This window comes from Thamnophis elegans, chromosome 3 (genome assembly GCF_009769535.1).
Source record: "Thamnophis elegans isolate rThaEle1 chromosome 3, rThaEle1.pri, whole genome shotgun sequence".
NCBI lineage: Eukaryota > Metazoa > Chordata > Lepidosauria > Squamata > Colubridae > Thamnophis > Thamnophis elegans.
In genome coordinates this window covers 38,092,540-38,118,257 of record NC_045543.1, presented here as the reverse complement: position 1 = coordinate 38,118,257, position 25,718 = coordinate 38,092,540, and the positions used below count along the sequence as shown (strand labels likewise).

Sequence of the window (25,718 nt, the reverse complement as noted above, 5' to 3'; positions counted from 1 at the left end):
AGACACAGCAAGAAAAACAAAACAAAACACAGAACATACATAAGAATATACAGTAATTTTACAGCTTTCTATATCGGCTTTCCTGCTTAGCTTTTATAGTTCTCCCTTCTACATTGCCTTCCTATTGCTTTAACCTTGTCCTATTATGTAGCAAATGTAGTATTAACACATAATAATATTCATTATTTGTATCATCATATTCCCTATTTTCTGTTTTGGCTTCTGATTTCAAGCCACTTATACATTTTATTCCATACTTTATAGAAGTCCGATTCTTCTCTTTCTTTTAGTTCAATTGTCATTTTATCCGTTTCTGCGCATTTGAGTATTTTCTTGATTATAGTTTCATCTGAGGATGTATTGATTTTTTCCCCAGTTTTGTGCAAAAGTAACCCTAGCGGCATTGAGTATGTGTATGATTATATATTGAGATTGTTTATCCATTTTTTGGTCTAGTAGTCCTAATAATGCTTTAGATTTGAGTTCTATTTTTCACTCAGTAAGTTTTTCCAACCATTTCTGAATTTTGCACCAGTACTTCCTTGTGATGGGGCATATCCACCACATATGATAGAATGCTCCAGGCTTGTGGCTGCATCTCCAAGATTTGGGGGATAAATTTGGGTACATTTTGGCCAATCTCGCTGGAGGCAAATGCCATCTATAAAACATTAAATTTCTCAATGCTTTTCATGCCTATTTATAGTCAGAGAGTACGACAACATTGATTGGCTCATAGATTTAACCTCTGTGAATTTTGATTGGTCAGCCAAACCTCGCTGCTGATTGGCTACTTTCGATCCTAGCGTTCTCGAAAATTCAAATTGTGTTTGTTTTAGCACATAAACTCACTCAAAGCCTTAAAAAGACTTATATTAATAAAAATTATGCATCTCAATCCGACTACAGAAATTTTTATCGAAGTACAAATTTTGCATGGTTTCTATGAATGAAAAGTTGATTAAACATAAATACAGCTTAAAACTGAAAGCATGCAGGACTTTTTCACGCAGCTGTACATAACCGGATAGGTCATTTTGGCCAGTGAATTCAGCCTCATGCTATATGAAGAGTTCCAAATGAAAGCATTCCCAGAATTGTCTCTGTTCCTTGTTAAAACACAATCAGTGAAAAGGAGCTTGTCTCCTCTGTAGTTAATTAAATTCATCGTTGGACTGCCCTTATTGTTAAAATATTTTCCTTAACATTCTGCCAGTATTTGACTTCCTTTAATTAAAATTTATCGATCTGGAATGGTAAGGAACAAGTTTTGAGCGTCTTCTGATGACATTGTTTTAGATACATGAAGGATATTTATTCCTCTGTTCTCAAGGCTGTTATTCCCAAATGTTACTCAAAAGCATAGTTGCCAAGCCAGGTCTCCCCACAAAAACCCTTTCATTTCTTTTTCCTGAGTGAAGAAATTTGCATTTGTCTTGGTTGAATCTTGATCTATTATTTTTGTTTGTAGAACCATAATGTTTTAAGGAATCTTAAACCTTATCTTCTTCAATTTCCCATTCATTGCAGGATCTATTAATCATCTTTGACAGATGACCATTCAGCTTCTGTTTGAGGAGCTATAGCAAAGTAGAACTCACCATTTTAAGTGGCACCTGTTCTACATGCTGACAGCTTATATAGTCAGGAAGTTCCTATCTAACTTGAATCTATTCCTCTGCATTTTCAGTCTGTTGGTTCTGTCTTTCCTTTTGAGACAACAGTAAATGCTTACTTTCTCTCCTATGTGCAACCTCCGAACATATTGAAGATTGCTATCAGATCTCCCCTTGGTTGTATCTTCTATGGGCTATACAGGGTAGATTCTCTGGTTCGTCTTCATCAGGTTTGTTTACAGATCTCTCTGTTTCCTGGTAGCCTTCTGAACCTGCTCCAGTTTGCTACCCTCATTTTTTTGATCATGGTGCCCAGAATTGGACTCTAAATAGGAGTTTGAATAAGGCAGAGTGGAACAATCACTTTAGATTCTGCATTTATGTTAATGCTTCCCAAGTTGACATTTGCCCTATTCATACTTCCATAGTGCTGTTGCCTTTTGTTCAACATATAATTGACAAGGACATCCAGATTCTTTTCACATATATTACTGCTACTAGGTCTCACACATCCTTATACCTATGCATTTCATTTTTCTTACCCAAATTTGGAACTTTATATTTTAGACATTCATTTCAGCTCATTGCTCAAGGCTCTCTCCATCTTTTAAAATCTCCTTCTCTCTAATCATCCATCCCAGTGTTGCTTCATAAACTTGCTGCATGACTTTCAACCCCCTTATCCAAGTGCTTTGTTTATATTATAGTAAGCTAACTATCCAACTTTTTGTGTCACAAGAAAATTTGATACATTTCTTTTACTTCATTCAAATAACTAAAAAGAGTTCAAGATTATAAATCGTAGATGAAACTTTGATCTTCCCTAAAGGAACCATTGGTCTGCTTGATTGTTTGAGCTAACTATTGAGCTCACTTAATTGTCATGGCATGCTATTATAATTAACAAGTCAGATCATGTGATGAACTCATACACTTCCTACAATTTATTAAGGATAAAAAAATGAAAGGTGATATGATTAATTGTTTTTGACAAATCCTTACTATGTTATAATTGTGCACTATTGTTAAGTTGCTTAGATTTTTTTATTTTCTGATCATCTATGGAATATTCCAGACATAAGTATAGCATTCAGTGATGTGCTTTGTGAATCTTGCCCCCTTTCTGTCATCTGGTATTTTGCCTATTCTATTCCTATTCCTATTTCCACCAAAATGTATACCCTTTTTGTTTACCATGTTACTAAAGTTAGAACTGTTCTATTAGTAAAATAGCAGAATCTTGGTAGTTAAAACAAAAATATAAATTGTATTATACTAGGGGTGTCAAACTCAGGGCCCGGGGGCCAGATCCAACCACAGGGTATTTAGATCTGGCCTGCAGGGTCGCCCTGGAAACAATGATGAACTGGCCTGTGGTGCCTCTGCCAGTGAAAACGGAACTCGGGAGGGCCACGCACAACCCCCCCCCCCATGGACTCCATTTTCACTGGCAGAAGGCTAGCAAAACAGACTAAAAACAAAACAAAAGGAGAAATGTTTCCCCTTTTGGATTTGCATATCCAAGAAAGGACAGGAAAGGAGAAAGTGAAAGAGGAAATACAAAGAAAAAGATGGGAAGAGAGCAAGGAAGAAAAAAGAGGAAAGTGGGGAAGAAAGAAGAAGAAAAAGAAAGAAAGGAGGGAGGGAGGGAGGTAGGGAGATTATAATAAGAGGCAGAGAGGGTCTGAGGGAAGTCCTGCCTTAGCACTTGGCCACCACAGGTGCCCTGGGCATGAGTGATGTTGAACTGGCCACCCCCCCACCCCCCCGCTGTCAAACACAACCCTGATGCGGCCCTCAATGAAATCGAGTTTGACACCCCGGTATTATACTCCGCATTTTCCAGATTAAAGCCTGTTTGTCCTAATTTTCAAATAGGGAGATACAGCATACACAGGTCTGGAGTACTGTCTAGAATCCCCGGGGCAATCCATACAATTATTTTATTTAGATGTTGCATAACATCTGCTGGTATTGGCATTATTATCATATAGCAATGTTGGTAACAGGCTCTGGTTATTATCTTCAGTCCTATGGTTTGCCCGTTCTTCCCTGGGCATTGCTAGCTGCTGCTTCAGTGGTAATTGTTAGGTTGGAATGCTTTACCTTCCAACTGTTATGTCAGACAACGTGGGAGAGTTGCCCAGGTTCAACTACAGTCTTTTTGGCCTGATTTTGCTAGGAGTCTGGGGAGGGGGATAGATGAGATTTTAGTGAAGTGTGATGAGCAGATGCTGGTGATCCACTTCAGTAGGCCTTCCTCCAGATTACTGAATGCTAGAGGTAAGGGACAGCTTATGAATATTGGTGGTGGGGAGGCACTAGATATGAGTATGGAGTGTGTTGCCCAGTTCTAGATGGGCATTGAGATGGGCAGAAAATAACTGGGAAAGGAAGAGGGCAAGTAGTTCCATCATTGTTGTGACCAAGGAGGGCAATATGGTGGGAGGCTGAGGATAGATCACTCAAAGGGGCAACAGGACCAGTGTTTTCAGACCTCAACCTTCATCCTGGAAGCCAGGTCATTGGATCCTTGGGGGCCCTGGACTCCAGCAGCTGCTTCTGATTACCAGACCGGTATGTAAAGACCTTCTTAATCCATGACTTAAATATGGATGATGCAACTGACCTGGCATGTATAACTGAGACCTGGGTGAGCATACAGCAGGGGTGCCCCCTTAGAGATATGCCCATCTGGATTTGGAATCTGGCATCAGCTGTCACTCTAGTACAGGAAGATTGGTAGTTGTCATCCATGAAGCCTTGATGTCTTCATATGTTCCGGTCTGCAGATAGTTGGATATGAGTCTCTGATTGAAGATAATTTTAGGAAGTAATTGGGTTTGTTATTGCTATATTGGCCTCTCTGCCTTGCAACAACATTCTTTCCTGAGTTGCTAGATTCTGTTGCTAGCTTGGTAGTGGAATCCCCAGGGGTTTCTTGGGCCTTGGGATTTTAATGTCCCCCTAGGTGACATTAAATCATAGGCAACTCAGGAGTTCACATGCACCATGGTGACTAAGGATCTGACTCAAATAATGGAAAGTTCAATTTATTGGGGATCGCACACTAGTTGTGGCATTTATCTTGGAGCTGTTGCAACATGAACTGCATGTGGAAAATATTATCATAATTTGTCATCATAGACCTCTCTGATTCTTTAGAATCCATATTACCACCCCCCCCCCAGGAGGTGGGAGCTATTGGATTGGTGTATCTCAGACAACTAATAGACCTGCAGTGTTCCAGAAAGAGGTTTTCTCCCCATAAGGGTAGTTTAGCTGAGGTTGTGGTGATGGCTTGAAATTGGCAATTGACAAGGACCTTAGGCTGTAACTGGAAATGATAGTAAGAACATGGTTGTCATTTGTGGGTGCAGACAAAATTTGAAAATGATTTTTTTGTGCGCTGCTTGGAGAATCCAAGCAAGGGGTTAAATTCTGTCCTTCTGCCTAATGGTCTGGATTGAAATTCTGACCACGCCTCCTGGTCTCCGGGTACATTTAGTTTTTCAATTCAGTCCATAGCCCAGTACGACGCTTTTTACAGTCTCGCCAGAGACTTTCTTCTTTTTATTACCTGTATCCTTTTAAAAAACTAAGTTTCTTTCTCTACGTTTGTTTTCTCTTGTCTAGATATTTACTTTCTAGCCAGCATTTGATTCCTTCTAGGCTTCATTGACCTCTTTGCATTATGATAGAGAGGTTAGGCTCTCCAGGCGTCCCAGGATTAGCTGGGCACTGGGAGCCGTTAGCTGGCTGGCTCTCTACCTCCGGGGTTGGTCCATCAGGCGACCCACGCGGCGAGACGCCAAAGACTTCATCGGAGGCTAATTTTACCATTGGAGCAGCAGCTGGCTGTTTCCTCCACAGCGAAGACAACGTAGTGCTTCTCTGGCCACAGCCATTTTGTGCCGCCCCCTTTCGGCGACCATTTTCAAGTGCCAAAGTTTCCCACCATTTGCGCAAATTGCCTCATCTTCTCAGTGGTGGCTTGTGAGAGGCAGACAGCGATCGGCACGCTCTCTCCAGATGGCAAAATTAAAGGCTATTTCGGAGGTTTCTCTGGCTGCGGGCACCCTCTACGACTAGCCTTTCGATCCCTGGCACATTTCATCACAATCCTTTCCCCTGGCAGCATTTTTTTGTGTCCTTTTGGTGCATGTGTGCCCTGCTTCCCGACGGATTGCCAGCAATCACTCCATTTACCAGACCTCTGCTCGGCAAACGCAGGAGCCGACTTACCACCATGGCAGATGAAATCTCCGTGGATCCCCTTCCAGCAGGCCAGTCTTCTAATCTGATGGGGCCCTCTCTTAGGAAGGCAGGCAGGGCTGCTAGAGAAGCCATTGGGGGGACCAGGGCCAGCAAGCCTTATTCCACGAAGCCCAGCAAGGCGCAGGAGAAGGATGCAACCAGAAGGCCCTGGAGAAGGAATTCGCAAAGGCCCAAAGGCAGATAGTGGCACAAGTCCACCAGCCACGTCAGCCAGGAAATCCTATTGGTCAGGACCCGGTTGGGCTCCCTCTTCCTCCTCCTTCTATCTCTGAGAGTGGTTTTTTTTCCCCAAAGCTGTTTCCCTCTCGGGGGGTGTGTGTCCAGATCCCCTTCCTCCTCCTGGGGGGGGGAGGTGCAGACCTATTTGAGTGTGACCTGGTTTCTGATAAGGAGGGCTCCCCCTCTCCTGTTCTCCCGGCCAGGGCTTCCACTCTCAGATCTACTGTGGCGGGGACCCGCCCAGTGGAAGACTGGGCCCAGGCCTCTCAACAGAAATGAGGGAGATCATTGCTACTGCAATATCTCAAGGGATAGCTGAGGGCCTCCAAAGACGCGAGGCTCAACCGCAGCTTCCACAACCAGCACCTCCCATTCCTCAGACTTCTCCAGCTCCTCAGGCCCCTCAAGCTCCGCAGCCCCCTCAGGGCCCTGAAGAGCGTCATAGCTCCCACAGGCCTTCCTCTCCAGCCCCATCAGTGGCCAGTGCTGAATCTGTGGGACGATGAGGATGTTGGGGGTCATGAGTTATTAGATGATGAGAACCCCATCCCGGATGAATCAGCTTTTGCTGGATTGTTTGAACCATCTTCATTCAAGTCAATCCTGTTCAAGGCCAAGGTGTCCACTCACATGGAGGTGGCAGTGTTCCCGGATCAGGCAGCTGCGGATCCTGCAGTAAAGGCCTGTTCGATGAGAAGGTTCCCGCCCAGGAAATTGTCCCTTCTCCAAACTCTTTAAAGACATGGTCCAACGCCAGTGGGTCCAGTCTGGGACTCTGGCCACCCCGGGCGGTAATGACAAATGCCTTTACTCAGTGGATCCCACCATGGAAGAGCTTCCTAAGCTCCCTTCCGTTGATCCTCCAGTTCAAGCTCTCACTTCCTCTTCAGTGCTCCCACCGGACTTTCTAGAGGGACTTAAGACAAAGGACAAAAGAGCTGAACCGGCCTGCCATAAGACCATCAAGCCCCAGCTTGGGCCATTAAGGTAGCCACCTCCGCCTCATTCTTTAATAGGGCCACGATAGCCTGGCTTCACTAGTTACTCACTAGATTCCCGGCAGGGGACCCCAAACTGCGGCACGACATAAATAAAATTGTAGCCGCGGTGGAATATTCTCCAGATGCCACCCTTAACGCTGCGAAGTTCACTTCGCATGCCATGGTCTCTAATGTCACCTCTCGTAGGCTCCTATGGCTTCGCCACTGGAATGCGGACATGCTCTCAAAATGGAAGCTTGCTTCCACTTCCTTTAAAAGGGGCAAGTTATTTGGGAAGGCCCTTGACTCAGTTTTGATTGAGAACAAGGATAAACGGAAGGTGATGCCTTCGGTTTCCCAGAAACCGGATTGCAGGTCAACCTCCTCCTTCCGCAAACATACCTCCTATCCAGCTGATCCTCCGACCAACAATTCCTCCTTTCAGCATTCCTACGTTCAGAGGACAGATCGCAATCAGGATAGGCAGCCATTTCGGGACAGGGCCCGACAGCAGCCCTACTCCCGTCATCCCTTCCAGGGAAGGTCTGGAAACAAGCCCTTCCGTCAAAACAAGTGACCACCATCCCAGTCCTCCCATATGGGCAGAGCTGCAACTCTTTGCCGCCAGGTGGGAGGAGATTACCTCGGATGCGTGGGTGCTCCAAACGATTCAGATAGGCCTCATGCTGGAATTTCTCTCCCCCCTGTGCCACTTCATTCGTTGCCCGACTCCCAGATATCCCACCAAAAGGGGCCTCATGGAGGCTGAAATCCACCACCTCAAGGAAATCAGGGCCATAGAAACAGTTCCCCCTGGACAAGAACGCAGGGAGTTCTATTCCATTCTATTTCAAGTACCCAAAAGCTCGGGATGGGGTGGAGAGCGATAGTAGATTTGAAGAAATTGAACCAATATGTGGCCTACAAAAAATTCAAAATGCAGTCCCTTCTCTCCATCTTGGGCTGCATTCGACAGAGGGACTTGTTAACATCAATAGACTTGAAGGAGACATACGTCCATGTCCCCATCACAACCGAGCACAGACGTTACCTGAGATTCTTCTACGCCGGGTCCCACTTTCAGTACAGGGCTTTTCCATTCAGCCTATCGTCAGCCCCAAGGATGTTTACAAAGATCCTGTCTGCAGTCGCTGCCCACTTAAGAACATGACCAATCTGCCTACAGTGTTACCTCGTCGACATATTGATTTAGTCGCCGCCGCCGGCGCAAGCAACATGGGATCTGTGCATCACCATGCGGACGTTACAGAACTACGGATTTACCATCAACTCGAAAAGAGCCACTTGACTCCGGTCACCAGGATTCTGCACCTGAGGACTGTGATAGACACTTCGTCTTGCCAAGTCTTCCTGTCACCAGACTGTGTCGAAAGTCTCCAAGAACTGGTCCAACAAGTCCGCCTCTCCCCCAGCGCTTGTATCGTCACCTTGTCCCCTTGTTGCTGGGGAAGATGATCTAGTGTCTTTGATTGTTCCTTGGGCAAGACTACACACAAGAGATCTACAACGGTTTCTCCTGCCAATGCAGAGGGCGAAGACCAGCAATTCACCAGTCAAGGGACGTCTACTTGCCAAAGTTCTTTGGTGTCTCTGGTGGTGGCTGTCCCCAGCCCTTCTGAAAGGGACTTGCTTCAAAGAACCACCCAGACTGACCGTCACAACCAATGCCGCCTCTCTGGCTGGGGAGCTCACCTGAACCACCCTAGTGGCTCAAGGACAATAGTCAGCTCACAACCTCTCGCACAACATCATTTTTGTCACCTTTCAACCAACCTCCTTGGGTCGAAAGGTCACCTCGTCTACCATTGGGAGATGGATCAAGGCTTGCATCTCCCTTGCCTATGAACAGCAGGGCAGACACATTCCTTCTGTTGCAATTACCTCAGCCCGCAGGGTCTCGGAAATTGCGCCCTGTCGGTCTGAGACGATTTGTGTACCATTTATTCAGTTTTTCTCCGTCTTGAGCCATCATTCTTACTGAAGGTTAATTCATATTTTCACTGTGCCCAGGAAGTTGTCCTTCCAGACTTTTGTCCTCGCCTGACTCACCCAAGGAAGCGTCGTTGGCATTCTTGATGTTCGGAGGGCAGTTAAGAGATATATCAAACTCACAGCCCCCTTTCGTCGGTTGGAGGCCTTTTTTTGTCACCTTTCAACCAACCTCCTTGGGTCGAAAGGTCACCTCGTCTACCATTGGGAGATGGATCAAGGCTTGCATCTCCCTTGCCTATGAACAGCAGGGCAGACACATTCCTTCTTGAGTGACTGCACACTCCACATGTAGTGGGCCACAATGGCGGCCTGGGCCACTCAAGCGTCGTTGGAGGAGATCTGCAAAGCGGCAACTTGGGTGTCCCTATCACCCAAGACACTACAAATTGGACAAGTTTGCATCCACAGAAGCTGCCTTTGGCAGGAGAGTGTTGCAGGCCATTGTTTCTGAGACACATTAGGGTTGGGTTGTTGTTCTTTTTGTTCCCGCCCTTGGACATATTTTGCTTGGGTACATACTTGGGACTCTCCAAGCAGTGCACAGGAAAATGACCATTGGCTTACCTGAAGGGTCCTTTTCTGTGCGCTGCGGGAGAGTCCAACCGCACCCTGGGGTTACCTCACTTCCATCGGTTTTGTTCTTCTTTTTGTCTGTAGACGTTGGGCCTCCTCTAAGGGGAAACAGCCCACAGCTGGGAGGGTCTCTAAGGCTGAGGAAAAGATGGCTGTGAGATGCCAGAAGGCCCTGGAAAAGCAGTTCCAGAAGGCCCAGGCTGCACAGCATAGACTGTCCGGGGGCTCCAGTATTAATGTGGGGGGAGTAGGGTCTCCCATAGATACCCTCCAGCAGGAAGGCTCCCCTTCAGACCACAGGGCCAAGGATTTTGGATTTTCCCCCAACCCCTCTAGGGCCTCTATGTGTTCTCCGGTGCACTCCATGGCTGGAGACTCCCTGGAGGAGATGGATTCTGGGGCTGAGGAGGAATCCCTGGCCCCATCTGAGTTAGAGCCCCTTCCTCCCCAAGATCAGGGGCCCCTGTTATCCAAGGCCATGGAGGAGGTAATGGCTCGTGCCATTTCACGTGGCATATCTGATGGCATGCAGCAGCTGGCAGCCAAACTGCCCACACTAGCGACTGTCGCTGAGGCGAGTCGCAAAGCTAAGCCAAAGGCCTCGGCAACTAGGGAGGCCTCTCCCACACCCACGGGGATTAGTGAGGTGTTGGATCTAGAGGAGACCGAGATAGAGATCCTGGTTCTCTCTGACGAGGAGAGCGCTGTTCCTGAGCAGTCCACCAGCTCAGGTCTCTTTAACCACGCTATGTTCAGAGCTATTCTCACCAAGGCTCATGCAGCGGGTCCCCAAATTGGCCTTCCAGCCCCCGTGGCCAAGGCTCCATCAGATCAGACCACAGACATAACCATAGGGTCCCGGGACCCTGGCACAGGCTTGTTTAAAGAGGTGCCTCCGCCTTTGGATTTGGTCCCAGCCCCCCAGTTGTTCCTTGACATTATTCAATGGCAATGGGCCCAACCTGGTTCCATGTCAAACCCCAGTGGGACTGACAGGAAGCTCTATACTATGGAGGCCCTCCTGGAGGAGTTACTGAAACTTCCTCAGGTGGATGATCCCATCGTGTCCCTCACCTCTCCTTCTTCTCTCCCCGCTGATTTGCTGGAAGGGCTTAAGGCTGAGGACAAGAGGGTGGAATCAGCAGCTCACAAGACCCACCTGGGCCATGCGGGCTTCTTCATCCTCTTCCTACTTTGGCAGGGCAGGCCTGTTTTGGTCGTTCTCTAGGCTCTGCGGGTTGTCCAACCCCACCCTTGAAGTGGGCCGCGAGATATATACTCCACCTTATGTCTTGGACTTGAACTTGGACTGATTGTGGAATATTGGATCTTCTTCGTTTTTGAAACTGAGCCTCTGAGGCAACCAAGAGGCAGAGCTACAACAATTTTAAAACTCAGTTATTTGGGCAGCAAGCTGAAGTTAACCCGTGTTTGGACACTCCGCAGCGCCTAGAGAACGACTATTCAGGTAAGCCAATGGTCTTTCTCTACCTGTCTACAAGATTCTATGTAAAGGTTTGATTTAAACTGCTGAGAGACTCACATGCCCTGTCATCCGCTGGTTGCAAGCGGCTCAGGGCATGTGAGTCGCTTGACCAGCTACCGCTGGTGAGCGAGGGGGGGATAGGGAGTGCACCGGCATCCCGTTCTTGGCTCCCCTCGACCACAATTCTACCAGGGCCTTCTGGCTGTTTGCCGCTGGCTACGGCGGTGCTCTAGTCTGCCCAACAGCGGTGACCGTTTCTGCCGCTTCACGCACTTTCCCCTGAGTGACAGCGAAATTGGCGGGAGCCATTTTGAGTCATCCCAAAGTATTCTGCTGCCACATGTGGAGGCTTAGGAGCTCCGGGAGAGCGAAGAACGAAGAAATGCATCAGGGAGAGCAAGAAGCACTACCTCTCAGTGCAGAGTGCCACCGGGGGTGCGGGGCTAGTCTGGGGTGCCGGCTGGCCTTTCCCTCCTCAGCTAAGTCTCAGGGATCCGAGGGCGGTGGGAGGAAGGACTCTGTCCAACAGACGGCAATTTCCCTCCTGAAGTATCTGCAAAAGTGCTTGAGCCGGCTGGCCAGCGTTGGTGCCCTTCCATTACGTAATCGCCTTCCCCAGGCCTTAACTCGTGACCTACTGCAGCATGGCTGAGGAATGCAGGGAGGCGCAGGAGGAGCAGGCAGGGACTTCCAGCAAATGAAGCAGAATGGATCCCTTGGCCAAAAAGGGAAAAGGGAACAGGGGCACCAGTAGCAAGTCATCCCCAGGGACTTCAGGGCCTCCAGAGGAGACCAGAGAGGCATTTCGTCCCCATAAGGCGGCGGAGCCTATAGCCCCTCACCACCTCAGGGATCATTCCCCCTCAGATCAAGGGGATCAATCTCCAAGGGGCAGTAGTTCTCCCTCTGTGGAGGCTTATGGGTCCAGGGATCCCTCACCAGAGGCCTCCTGGGGCTATCCTGATTCGCCCAGCTCCTCTATCAGGTAGGAACGGGACTCCTTCCAGAGCATCTTGCCCGAGGAAGGGGATTCCAGCTCAGGCAGGGCTAGGCGCCATGGGCACACCAGCAAACATCGCCTGAGGGAGGGCAAGAGCCCAGCACTGTCAGCTGAAATGAGGGAGGTGATCTCTGGCCATCTCCCAGGGTATTGCAGCGGGCATCAAATAGAGAGACTCCCGAAAATCAAGGGCTCTCAAGACCAAACATCACACTAAGGCCTCCAGCCTCTCCTCCCACGTCATCAGACTCTGAACCCTCTAGCTCGGAGGAAGAAGGTGCTGAGGGCTTCATGCTTTCAGAGGATGAAGACCTCCCTCTGGACAAGCTGGCCTTCACTGGCCTTTTTAAGCCATCCTTGTTTAAGTCTATACTGCACAAGGCCATGACGGCGACTGAGCTAGGCTCTACCCCCAAATCTGATTCTGCTCAGGTCTCTGCTTCATCCAAAGACCATAAGCATGGACTGTTCAAGGAAACGGTTCCTACCCAGGAACTTATTCCTGTACCTGACCTCTTTATGGATGTGGTCCAGCATCAATGGGTCCAGCCCGGCACCCTGACCAACCCTAGTGGGGCGGGGGAGGATAGAGCCCTTTATTCTGTGGAAGGAAAAATGGAGGACATTTTGAAATTTCCGGAAGTGGATTCCCCAGTAGTGTCATTAACATCCAATTCTAACTTACCAGCTGACCTTCAGGAAGGTGTAAAAGCCGAGGATAAAAGGTCAGAGAAGGCGTGCCATAAAACTCACATGGCGTCCGCCTGGGCCATTAAGGCGTCCACCTCTACCTCATTTTTCACCAGGGCATCCTTTTTCTGGCTGAGAGAACTCAGATCCAAGCGTCCCCCCAGAAAGTCTAGGTGGCGCCATGAGCTTACAAAAATTAGTACAGCTATTGAATACTCAGCTGATGCTTCGCTGAATGCAGTGAAGTTTGCCTCCAGGGCTCTAGTTTCCAATATCACTTTTCGCCGCCTCCTGTGGCTCTGCAACTGGCAGGCTGAGATGAAAGCCAAATGGAAGTTGGCATCTGCTCCCTTCAAGGGGGGCACCTGTTCAGGGAGGCCCTGGATAAGTTTGTCATCGAAACTAAAGACAAACGGAAGGTCCTCCTGGCCACCTTAAAAATAAACGAACGTAAAGGCTCTGGTTCCTTTCGTAAGCAATCCTTCCAGAACCCAATAAAGAGGGAGCTCATGCAAGCGGAGATACTCCATCTTCTCCAGATAGAGGCCATAGAACCAGTTCCGAGGGACCAGGAGGGGCGGGGCTTCTATTCCATCCTGTTCCTGGTCCCGAAGAGCTCAGGGGGGTGGAGGGCCATCTTGGACCTGAAAAGCCTGAATCAGCATCTGGCTTACAAGAGGTTCAAGATGCAATCCCTGCACTCCATCCTGGATTGCGTGAGGAAAGGGGATCTATTGACATCGATAGATCTGAAAGAGGCCTACCTGCATGTCCCCATCCATGCTGCCCACAGAAGGTTCCTGAGGTTCTGTTTCGAGGGGAAGCACTACCAGTACAAGGCGCTCCCCTTCGGGCTCTCGTCAGCGCCCAGAGCATTTACTAAGATCCTGGTGGTGGTAGCGGCTCACCTCTGCAACCATCCCGTCCGTCTGGAATGTTATTTGGACGATATAATCATTCATTCTGTCACACCAAAGCAGGCTTGACGCGATGTCATGCTGACCATTCAGACGTTACAGCAACATGGTTTCTCCGTCAACATGGAGAAGAGCCAGTTCTGGCCAACCACGAGCACACCTGGGTGCCGTCATCGATTCCATCTCCTGTCAGGTGTTCCTGTCCCCATACCGTCTGAACAATCTGAGGAGCAGGGTGAAACACTGCCGTCAATCCAGGTTGGTGCCGATCATCCAGCTGTCCCAGCTCCTGGGGATCATGATCTCTGAAGGTGGTTCCCTGGGCTCGGCTGCATGCCAGGGAACTGCAATGGTTTCTCCTTCCAATGCAGAGGGCAAAAACCAGCAACTCCCACAGGGCCGTGCGCCTCCTGTGGAAGGTGACCTGATCCCTGGCCTGGTGGAGGTCCAAGGCAGTCGTGAAAGGCTGTCTGTTCAAAGAACCAGAAAGGGTCGTTGTGACCACAGACGCCAGCCTTCTGGGGTGGGGCACCCACTGTCAGGGTCAACTTGCCCAGGGCCAGTGGTATTAGAGGGAGGCTGCCCACAGTATCAACTGGCTAGAGCTGAGGGTGACCTGACTCGCGCTACGCCGCTTTGCATGCTTGATAAAGGGAAGACATGTACTGTTAATGACAGACAATGTGGCAACAAAAGCCCACATAAACAGGCAGGGCGGTACCCATTCAAGGGGGCTCATGCTCAAGGCAGAGGCTCTGGGCAGGTGGGTGGAGCGACATCTGGTTTCTCTCAGAACAGATCACATCTCCGGAACCAGCAACCGGGAGGCAGACTGGCTGAGCCGACAGCGCATCGATCACTCGGAGTGGCGTCTACACCCGGACCTGTTCCAACAGATCGTGAGGAAATTCGGCAAACCGCAAGTAGACCTCTTTGCCACACATTCCAACGCACAACTGCCACGATTCTTCAGCCGTTACCAATCACCATTGGCGGAAGGGACGAATGCACTGAGGTGCGAGTGGCCCCGGGAACTTTTATACGCATTCCCTCCTCTGCCCCTCATTCCTCAGGTAATAGCCAAACTACTGACCGAATGGGCAGAAGTTCTTCTGGTGGCACCGTTCTGGCCCAGGAGGTCCTGGTACGCAGACCTTGTCAGTCTCTCCGTTCAGAGACCGTGGCGAATTCCTCAGGACCAAGTCTCCCTCAGCCAGGGGGCCATCAGTCACCCGGACCCCCAGTGGCTACAACTAGCCGTTTGGCACTTGAGGGGGACCTCCTGAGGAAACAGAACATCTCTGACAAGGTCATACGAACAATACAAGCGTCCAGGAGACCCTCCATTACCAGAATATACGATGCGACCTGGGCTGCCTTTTCATCGTGGTGCAAGACTAGAGACATTGTTGAATTTTCTGCATCAGTTCCTCAGACCCTGGACTTCCTGCAGGAGGGTCTGGATAAGGGACTGGCACCCAGTACTCTCAAGCATCAGGTTGCAGCGCTATCGACCATCCTGGCCAGGGGTTCGTCTCATTCTCTGAGCCAGCACCCTCAGATTAAGAGCTTTCTGAAGGGTGCAGCAAACATCAGCCCACCAACGGTCCACCGATACCCGTCCTGGGACCTCCCACTTGTCTTAAGGGCTCTGACGGGTCCCCCGTTTGAGCCTCTGCATACGTCTAGTCTACGCCACCTGACCATCAAGACTGCCTTTCTGGTGGCTATCACTTCCGCACGCAGGGTATCCGAGCTGGCGGCTCTCTCAGTCAGGGAGGACTTGTGCGTGATCCACACTGACAGGGTTATATTGAGACTCAATCCTTCATTTACCCCTAAAATTAATTCTCTGTTCCATAGATCTCAAGAGATTATATTGCCTAACTTTTGTCCTAACCCTTCTCACCCTAGAGAATGTGAATGGCACAAGTTGGATGTGCTGCGTGCCGTCCGCATTTATGTAAAGAGGACTAAGGACTTCCGTCGTTCCGAGGCGTTCTTCATCTCATTCCTTCTCGGGTCTCTCGGCCGCAAGGTCTCGTTTCATACCGTAGGTCATTGACTGCGCGCTTGCATTAAGCTGGCATATGAACATCAGGGCAAGACGGCTCCGTGCAGGGTCCCCGCACACACTACTAGGAACGCAGCAGCTTCCGCAGCCTGGGCGACCCAGGCATCTATTCTGGACATTTGCAGGGTGGCCACGTGGGCTTTCCCCACCGCCTTTATAAAATAGACACCTTTGCTTCAGCCGAAATCTCCTTCGGAAGAAAAATTTTGCAAAGAGTCGCTGAAACGCCGGAGGCTCCAGTTCTTACCCACTCTGGGACTCAATATCTTGGGCATGTCCCACGCTTTGACTCTCCAAGCAGCGCACTGGAGAAAGACCGTTGGCTTACTTGAACGGTCGTTCTTAGGGCGCTGCAAGGAGAATCCAAACCCACCCAGGGGGTTTTCTCTTCAAAATATATGACTGTGTAGTGACTGTGGATCTTACCATACGACTGTCCTTTCCTTTTTAAACTGAACATAGGGAGGCAAAGGGAGGCGTGGTCAAGAAAAACGTTAGTCCAAGGGCAGATAGCTGTGTTAACCCACACTTGGACTCTCCTTGCAGTGCCCTGAGAACGACCATTCAGGTAAGCCAATGGTCTTTCACACACTGAGGGAGTGGCAGCTTATTTCAAGCTTAACTCCACTCTGGGTTTTCAAGCGCCCGCAGCCTGCCCCTTCAGTTGTAGGCATCTCTATGCTTCCTAGGATTGTCGCCTTCAGCATGCAAGACCGAGGCTTCAGATCCTACTCCAGGTTGCAGATTTCCTGTGGTGCTTGCAAGCCGTGTTGTCGGTTTTGCACCATTTTTCTGTTGCTGGCATTTGCAGTGAGTTTCTGCGGTCCCCTTGTTTCATGAGGTACAGGCAAAATTAATTTAGGATTTACTAGCCAGCATTGCATTGAAGGGGATCTTCCCAGGCTTGGGATATGCCCCAATTTTGAATTGCTACTAGAGTGGGAAAATTCAGGAGCGCTAACGGTCGGATCGTTTTCAAAATGGCAGACTGTTCCTTTCCTGCAAGCAGCAGCTTGGCTGAACCTTCCTCCAGGCAGCCTAGGTCATCTTCAGACAAGTCCCAGACCCATCCTCAGCATCAGTCCTGCAAATTTTGGACTTCCTTCAGGAGGGTCTCGATGGAACTATCGCCCAACACTCTCCGCAGGCAAGTGGCCTCTTTGTCCACAATTTTGAAATTTGACAAATTACAGTCCCTTGCCCACCATCCGATGGTTTGCAGTTTTCTGAGGGGAATAACTAATCTGAAGCCTCCTACGATACAGAGATATCCCACTTGGGACCTTTCACTGGTTCTACAGGCCCTCACTTCTCCTCTTTTTGAGTCATTGAAGTCCACCAGTCTCCGGCTACTAACCTTCAAAGTTGCCTTCCTCATGGTTATCACCTCTGCAAGGAGGATTTCTGAACTGGTGGCCCTCTCTGTGAGGGAGGACCTTTGTATTTTCCACCAAAAGAGTCATCTTGCAGTTGGATCCAGCCTTCATGTCCAAAGTCAACTCCTGGTTCCACAGAGCCCAGGAGGTCATCTTGCCCAGGAGGTCATCTTGCTGATTTTTGCCTGAGACCTAGTTATCCTTGGGAACGGTGATGGCATATCTTGGATGTGAGACGAGCGCTCCGTAGATACATCAGGAGAACCGCCTCCTTCAGATGGACGGAATCTGTATTCATTTCCTTTCAGCCAACATCCATGGGGAAGAAGGTAACATCATCCACCATAGGTCGCTGGTTACGAGCCTGCATTGAATTGGCCTACGGACATCAGGTCAGGCTCATGTCAGGACGCATTACTGCTCACTCAACCAGAAGCATGGCCACTACAGCCACTTGGACTATGCAAGCGTCAATCGAGGAGATTTGCAGGGAGGCAACCTGGGCTTCTCCTTCATCAGAAATTACAAGCTGGATATGTTTGCCTCAGCTGGAGACGTGTGCTTCAAAGGGTTCACACTAATGTGGTGACCCTAGACCAGCCAGTTTCCCTCCCTTGAGAAATTTTGATTGTGTATGTCCCATGCTTGGACTTTCCAAGCAGCGCTGTTGTCTTACCTGAACGGTCATTCTATGTGCGCTATGGGACAATCCAACCCCACCCTGTGGTCTTCTGGTCCAACGTCCGGAGGTGGTCGATTCATCTGAGGCAACGTGGCCAAAGCTTTTACTTCTCAGTCTCTGACCAAATAGACAGAAGATAACCCATGCTTGGACTCTTCCACAAGCACATAGAACAACCGTTCAGGTAAGACAAAGGTTGATCCCTGTCATAGTTTCTACTATTGAGCAAGGTACCACTTATACTGTACCTGTGCATTTTGTTTTTCTTGCCTAAATGTAGAACCTTGCTTTTTTCACCATTGAATTTCATTTTGTTAGATAGTGCCCAATGTTCAAATTTGTCAAGATCCTTCTGTATCTTAAGCCTATCTTCTGGAGTGTTGGCTATTCTTGCCAGCTTGATGTCATCTGCAAATTTGATGAGTTCCCCATCTATCCCCTCGTCCAAGTCATTGATGAAGATGTTGAAGAGTCCTGGGCCTAAAACAGAGCCTTGGGGTACTCCACTGCATATGTCTCCATCGTAGATGCAGTTCCATTGAGGACTACACATTGAGTGCGGTTGGTCAGGCAGTTACGAATCCATCTGGTGGTGATGCTGTCTAACCCACATTTTTCTACTTTATATCCAGTATTATTGTCTACTTTATCAAATGCCTTACTGAAGACAACATATGTTTATGACTAATTTTTTGTTCCATTTTACCTCTCAAGCCCAACTACTTTGGTTTTGATATAGTAATTTTCAGGTTGCTAGTCCTCGTGGCATCATGTAATCTATCTCATTTGCTGATATTATTTGGGTTCTCAGTTAGAAGCATTGCATTCATGTCCCTAGCCAACAGACTTGTATCTTCATCAGAGCATTCCTTATATTATAGGTCAGTGATGGCTAACCTTGCACCCATAATATAATGCGTGCATGAACTCTAATATAAGCTCTACCCAAAATTAAACCCTATTGAAGGGGGTGGGCATGGCCAGCAGAGGAGGCAGCGAGCACACAGGGCCGATGGTGGCATGTAGCATTTGCAGCATGCACAGCACAAGTGAGTTGATTATCAGTCCAGGCAGAGGGCGGCACGCAATGAAGTGCACTGTAGTAAAGCTGAGAGTTGGTACGCTGGAGTGCCAGGCAGCCGCGGGAGGCTCATCTTCATGTTGCAATGGCAGCAGATGGAGGCAGAGGTGCAGGGGGGGGGGGGAGGAGATAGATCTGGAAGCACCATGTGGGCCACAGAAAGCCGGGAGTTGTTGGGCTGGAGTGAGTGGCCAGGTGTGGCAGGTGCTACAGTTGCTGCCATGCAAAGACCAGCCTCTCACGGCTGGCTGCCCACTCCCGTCCACCAACTCTCAGGTTTCCTGTCGCCCCCACACACACTTCTGCCTCCGTCTGCTGCTTTGACCGGGAAGCCGAGTAGCCCCAGTGTGCTGACCAAACGACCAGCGGACTATAGCTGCTGCAGGATACTGTTGGTCCCTGCACGCTTGCGGCCTTTTGTGCGCTTGTCAGGGTTGGAGCTAGCCAGGCTGATTCCCCTTGCCCTTCTCGGAACTTGTTTGAATTTGTTTATTGTTCTTAAAGTTGGAGTGCAGAACTGGACACAGAGCTTGAAGTAGAGTTTTACCAAAGTAAAAATAATTTACATGTATGTCTTTATTCAAATATGTATGTAACATGAGGGTGTGTGTTTCTGCCTATAACTTTTCTCAGGTTTTCCATTTGAGGCTTTCTGTGTATTATAGCTTCTGACCACCAGATGTCCTTACTTAAAGATCAAATTTCTAATCTCATAAAAAAAATCCAAACTACAGAAAATGTATTATTTCTTTTAACCTCCAGATGTCAGTTGTTGCCAGAAAGTTTTCAAAGAGATGAATTTATTTTCAGTGACCTCCCCAATTGTTCCAGTTTTCTCCAAACTTCAAACAATTAAGTTGCAGCTGTTTCATGTGTGTTTTCCAATGTTCTTGATAATTTGCCTTTTCCTTCATAATTTGACAAAAACAGCTTATTTTGTTTTATTTTTATTTTGAGACCACTCCCCCGTAGATCCTGTGCAATCAGCAATAAAACAGCAACACTATAAACAACTAATACTTTAAAATTCTTATTGAAAAAAAATTGAACCCTGATTAAACTTGGGGCAAAAGCACAATGAAATAAACCATTTTAAGTTGTTTAAAAAAAATTGGAAGGTGAGAGTGGGCCGTACTTCTCAGGCAAGAGTCCCATAAAGGAAAGGCTATTTATGAGAAGGCTTGCCACCTTATCCATGCCCTGTGTAACTTAGAAAAATAGAAAGAAGGAATGAGTAAAGCTTCTCATCATAAAGATAGTATGCTCATTTCCTCTAAGGGAGTGCAAGCTTTCAAAATCTGAAACTGACAATTTCAATCTTCATAACCCAAAACAAAATCTTTATCCTTTGAGAGTTTGTCATAAAATCAAAGCTAAATCGAAGTTTAAAACAAGACAATTTTTGAACAAATGATTCCAAAGTTCTAGTAATCATTTTACTGTCCTTAAAATAATGATTTACTTGGATTTTAGAAGAATTTCTCTAGTATTTGCAAACACTAAGCCTATTTTCTGCTCCTTTGCCCGAAGGCTGAGAGAGGAGCATACTGAAAGTATAAAAGCCCTGCTGCATCAAACCGTAGGACCATATAGTGTCACATATAGTGGCCATCTGGCTGCATTTGGAAGTGGGTGAAAGAAGCTGCCATTTTTAAAACCATGCATTCAGACTGAAACTGGCAGTCTATGGAATACTATGGAATACATACGGAGAAGTTAGAGTGAAATTTAGTTCATGAGTCGTCTTTGTTGTCCCTCTCTTAGTATTTAGTGTTTTCTTCTTTTGCAAGCTCTACACCTGGTTATTACTCATGTTTTTTTTTGATTGAGGCTTATGGTTGTACTATTTGCTGAGTTATTTTCTTGAAAACATTACTATGCTAATGAAATACAAAAACATGCAAACTGCTGCTACTCACAGTTTTCTTTGGGGGCAAAAAATGCATGTGCCAAGCAAGTAGTATTTGCTGCAAGCGATGAACGTTCATAATAGAAAACGTATTTGTTCATATGTATTATGAAGAAACATATTTCAAATCTATAGCCAGAGAAGTAGAAGTACTTTTTTCCTACTGCAGTTCTTTTTTAAGTGTTATTACACTGAATTGTGATATCCAAATATTTCCCCAGTCAATAATCTACTACTGCAAAATCCCCAAGAGATGGCCATCCATCTTCTATTTAAACATTTCAAGAAAGGAGAGCCTACCATTTTCCAAGGCATTCTTAGCCATTGTTGAACAGTTTTATTAGTAATCCTAATTTAAAATGAATTTTACCAAGAATTCATTGTTCATTGTGAGCACAGATACAGTACATGTGGTACCTTGCTCAATAGTAGTAACTGTGAGAGGAATCCTGGAGTCCTAGTGGACAACCATTTAAATATGATCCAGCAGTATGCAGCAGCTGCCAAATAGCCAACACAGTTCTAGGCTGCATAGAGGGATAGAATCAAGATCACGTGAAGTGTTAATACCACTTTATAATGCCTTGGTAAGGCCACACTGGGAATACTGCATTCAGTTTTGGTCGTCACGATGTAAAAAAGATGTGAGATTCTTTTAGAAAGAGTGCAGAGAAGAGCAACAAAGCTGTTTAAGGAAGTGGAGGCTAAAACATATAAAGAACGGTTGCTGGGATGGGGTATGTCTAGTTTAATGAAAAGAAGGACTAGAGGAGACATGATAGCAGTGTTTCAATATCTCAGGGGCTGCCACAAAGAAGAGAGAGTCAAGCTATTCTTCAAAGCACCTGAGGACAGAACAAGAAGTTCAAAACAATTAATCAGTGGAACTATTTTCTTGAAGTCCTAGATGAGCACTTGATATTGATAGAACACACAGCTTCATCATTTGATGATTACTGTCCCCTACTCACGTCTTACCGGTTATCTACTATCATGTTTAAGTTGATCTCTTTTGCTTCTACCACTCTTCAGAAAACAATTACCTGGAAGGGTCTGTTGCTTTAAGTTATGGATTTTTCTTAAAATAGCCCCAATCACATGAATTCTCATATGAAAATAGAGCTTGCAAGAGTTAGCTAAGTCATGGGATTTTGGCAATGTTTAATTTATGGAAGCTATTTTTCTATGCATATATAATCAGTCAGAAACTAACCAATACTTATAAATACATTAGCATTTCCTCATTTTGCATTTTGCATACTGTATTACGACTCATGTAAATATTGTGTTGGTAGGGCTCTTCAAAATCATTTCAGAAGAGAGTCAGTTTAGTGTAGTAGTTAAGATGCTGGTCTGGAAACCAGGTTACTCTGAGTTCTGCTATAGTTCTGCCTTAGGCATGAAAGCTGATTGGGTGATTTTGGGCCAGTCAATCACCCTCAGCTCCCAAGAGATTAGCAAAAATAGGAGAAAAGAATGTTAGGTATATTCACCACTTTGAATTACTTACAAAGTAATAAAAGCGGGATAGATCTTGCTGGAAAAGTTTGAACAATTGGAGCCCTAGATAAACAAGGATTTGTTAGTTCAAAAGAAAGCAGCTCTTGGCAGAAGGTAACAGTAGAAGCAACGTTCAATAAAAACGACAGACAGGCAGAAGGCAAGCCAGTAGGTGGGAAGCAGACAGGAAGTAAAGCATATAGGGAATACTCTGTCCTCCTGGGTGTCAGAAACAAATGATGACCGATTCAACACATCTACAGATTCTGTCATTGTAAAAAGTTGATCTCATATAAGCTGTTTGTCTGCTTTGGCTCCCAACCACCCACACAGGGCCTCTGGCATTTCTTTACACCTGAAAGTTACATGAAGAGAGGCAGCCTCTTGCTACTTCCGTCCTGCCTTGCTTCTGAATAAAGTATCCCCTACTGAGCAGTTGCATTTAACTTATGCTTCCAGAAACAGGATTTTTACAAGCCAGCAGAAAAAAACTAGTTTTCCAAAGTATATACAGGTAGCCCTCAGCTATTTGTATATACTACAGGTACTACAATAGTTCATTTAGTGACCATTAAAAGTTACAAGGCACTGAAAAAAGGGACTTATGACTGTTTTTCACACTTATGACCACTGCAGCATCTCCTTGGTCACAAGATTAAAATTTAGAGGTTTTGCAACTGGTTCATATTTATGATGGTTGCAAAGTCATGTGACAGCTTTTACGACCTTCTGACAAGCAAAGTCAACGGGGAGGCAAGATTCACTTAAGAACCATGTTACTAAACAACTGCAGTGATTCACTTAACTGTGGCAAGAAATGTCGTAAAACTCATTTAACAAATGTCTCATTAAACAACATAAATTTTGTGCTCAATTGTTGTAAGTTGAGGATTACCTGTATTTGCGACTGATTCTTGCAGAGAAATATAGCATATCATGATTGAATGATTAAAACTTGAGTGCTTGAACTTTTAAGCTCTAAAGAGTTAAAAGAAAAGAAAGAAAAAATGCTAAGCAATCTCAAACAATCCTAGAAATTGGGGCAACTTAAAATAATGAGGAATAATTTACAAAGACAAATACAGGAACTCACTGAGGCAGCTCCACTCCTCACTGAAGATATATTTGTATTGACTTTGGTATGATCAGTTACAGGCAAACTTACAAAATGTAATTTCTTTTGCAGTTGTGATTCTTCTATACAAACCTTTCTATTGGTTTGTATAATATTTATAGTAACAGTTACCGTATATACTCGAGTATAGGCCGACCCGAATATAAGCCGAGGCACCTAATTTTACCACAAAAAACTGGAAAAGTTATTGACTCGAGTATAAGCCTAGGGTGGGAAATGCAGCAGCTACCGGTAAATTTCAAAAATAAAAATAGATACCAATAATGTTTTTGAATATTTATTTCAAAGAAAAACAGTAAACTAGCGGTGTATTCAATGAAATACTTCACTCACCTCATGATGCTGATGTCCCGCTGTGATGATGATGTCCCGTGCAGCCGCGGGAGCGATGTCCCGCCTCCTATGACACACGGCACAGTGATTCCTATCATTGGATCACTGTACCAGAGGAGGTGGGACATCGCTATGTGGCTGCTTGCCATAACAAGGAGGAGGTGGGACATCGTTGCAGAGCGGCAGGAGGGGGAGGAAGGGGAATCGTAAGACAGCCCTGCATTACATTAGAACGTGAGGAGGGGGGATGGTGCGGTGCGCGCTGCGCGGCAAACTGACACAGAGGGAGGGGAAACTCACAGGGGCACTGGGCCATTCACGAGTGTCACCCAGCGGCATGGCCCCGCCCCTTTTTCTCCTCCATTTCGGGCAAATTTTTCACTGACTCGAGTATAAGCCGAGGCGGCTTTTTTCAGCCCAAAAAGTGGGCTGAAAAACTAGGCTTATACTCGAGTATATACAGTAATTTGTTAATTTCTGTAAAGGGCAGTAGGATTGCATTGTAATATTTGATTACTGTCAATTAAAAATTAGATATTTTATCATGGTAGTATTTGTATTTTCTTTTCAGGAGGGTCTGGGCTTTTTTGGATTTAATCCAAATACTGTATTAATCACTATGGCATATTTTTTCTTTTTTGCAGTTTACATATTTATAGTCTCAAATAGCAATGAAAATCATGGGAAACAATCATTCTATCTTATTCTACTTTAGTGAGATTCCCATTCAAAAATAGTTCTCAGTTCTATACCCTACTCTAAGAAGAATTTAGAGAACTTGGGGCAGGCTCAGAGATGAGAAGTTTTAATGATAATTAGAAAATTAGAAATTCTTATGAAGAAGATTTTAGATATCACTGATAAGTAAATATTGAAGGGGGTACCCAAAAGATAAAAATACGATAGAGAAGAAAGTAAAGTCCTGTGTTGTATAATCTCAGGGTGTAAAAAGAGGATTCCAACTGAACGTTGGAAGAAACTTAATGTAGAAGCAATTGCCCAAAATGATAAGAGTTCTATTTATTGATTCATGAGATAGCTAGACAATCATGCTAGATGGATGTTTTAATTTAGATTCCTGCATTGAATGCAAGTTAGATTTAACAAACTTAATGGGTCTTTTCAACTCTTCAATTCTGTAAATATTCTTTGCAGGCATCTAATATACTGTAACATATATTTTCCTAGGAATTGGGAAATACTAGCATGAACCTTCCAATTTTTCAGGTAATTTGTATGGAGCTTTAATTTTATTTGAATCTATTCTGTTAACATATTATATACTTTAAATGATTTTAAATACTGAACATACTGTCTAAGTGCACTAAAAAAATCCATACAGTATGTATATCAAATCATATGAAGTGATGAGATTTTAGAAAATGACTTTTTAAATAATATTGTTTCTTTTTTTAGAATCGAGAGCTTCAAATCATGAGAAAGCTTGATCATTGTAACATTGTCAGATTACGTTATTTCTTTTACTCCAGTGGAGAGAAGGTAAGTTGGAAAAAATATATTTTAGAATGTCAACAGATGTGTAGGACAAATACAAGCAACAGACAAAGCTTTAGTGTGAATCATCTCCTTATCATTTTGAAAATTCATTTTCTGACAACAAAAGTAAGGGATGGCTGAATGCATAAACATAATGCATACAAAGCAGCATGTATTTTAAAGGAATTTATAAAAAATAAAAGGCAGAATATTTGAAGCGGTATTTGCAGTCTGGCTCATTTTGATGGAACAAATATATAGTTGAACAGCAACAAATATAGTTCTCATTCTTGTGTAACTTCAGGGGATAGAATCTGTTTTTAGTTACATTTTGAATGTTTAAAATGTTAGGATTTTTT

The 25,718-nt window shown here is 45.8% G+C and overlaps 1 protein-coding gene across 6 annotated transcripts in view; it reads left to right on the top strand.

Moving 5' to 3' along the window:
• GSK3B (glycogen synthase kinase 3 beta) overlaps positions 1 to 25,718 on the top strand; it is a 131,886-nt gene that overhangs the window by 39,612 nt on the left and 66,556 nt on the right. For 3 of the 6 annotated variants that reach the window (XM_032214092.1, XM_032214094.1, XM_032214098.1), the window contains exons 3-4: positions 25,051 to 25,089; positions 25,279 to 25,362. In XM_032214092.1, coding sequence (XP_032069983.1) covers positions 25,051 to 25,089; positions 25,279 to 25,362 — 123 coding nt within the window. The remainder of the gene's footprint in view (positions 1 to 25,050; positions 25,090 to 25,278; positions 25,363 to 25,718) is intronic. The other 3 variants (XM_032214093.1, XM_032214095.1, XM_032214099.1) reach the window with 1 other exon arrangement.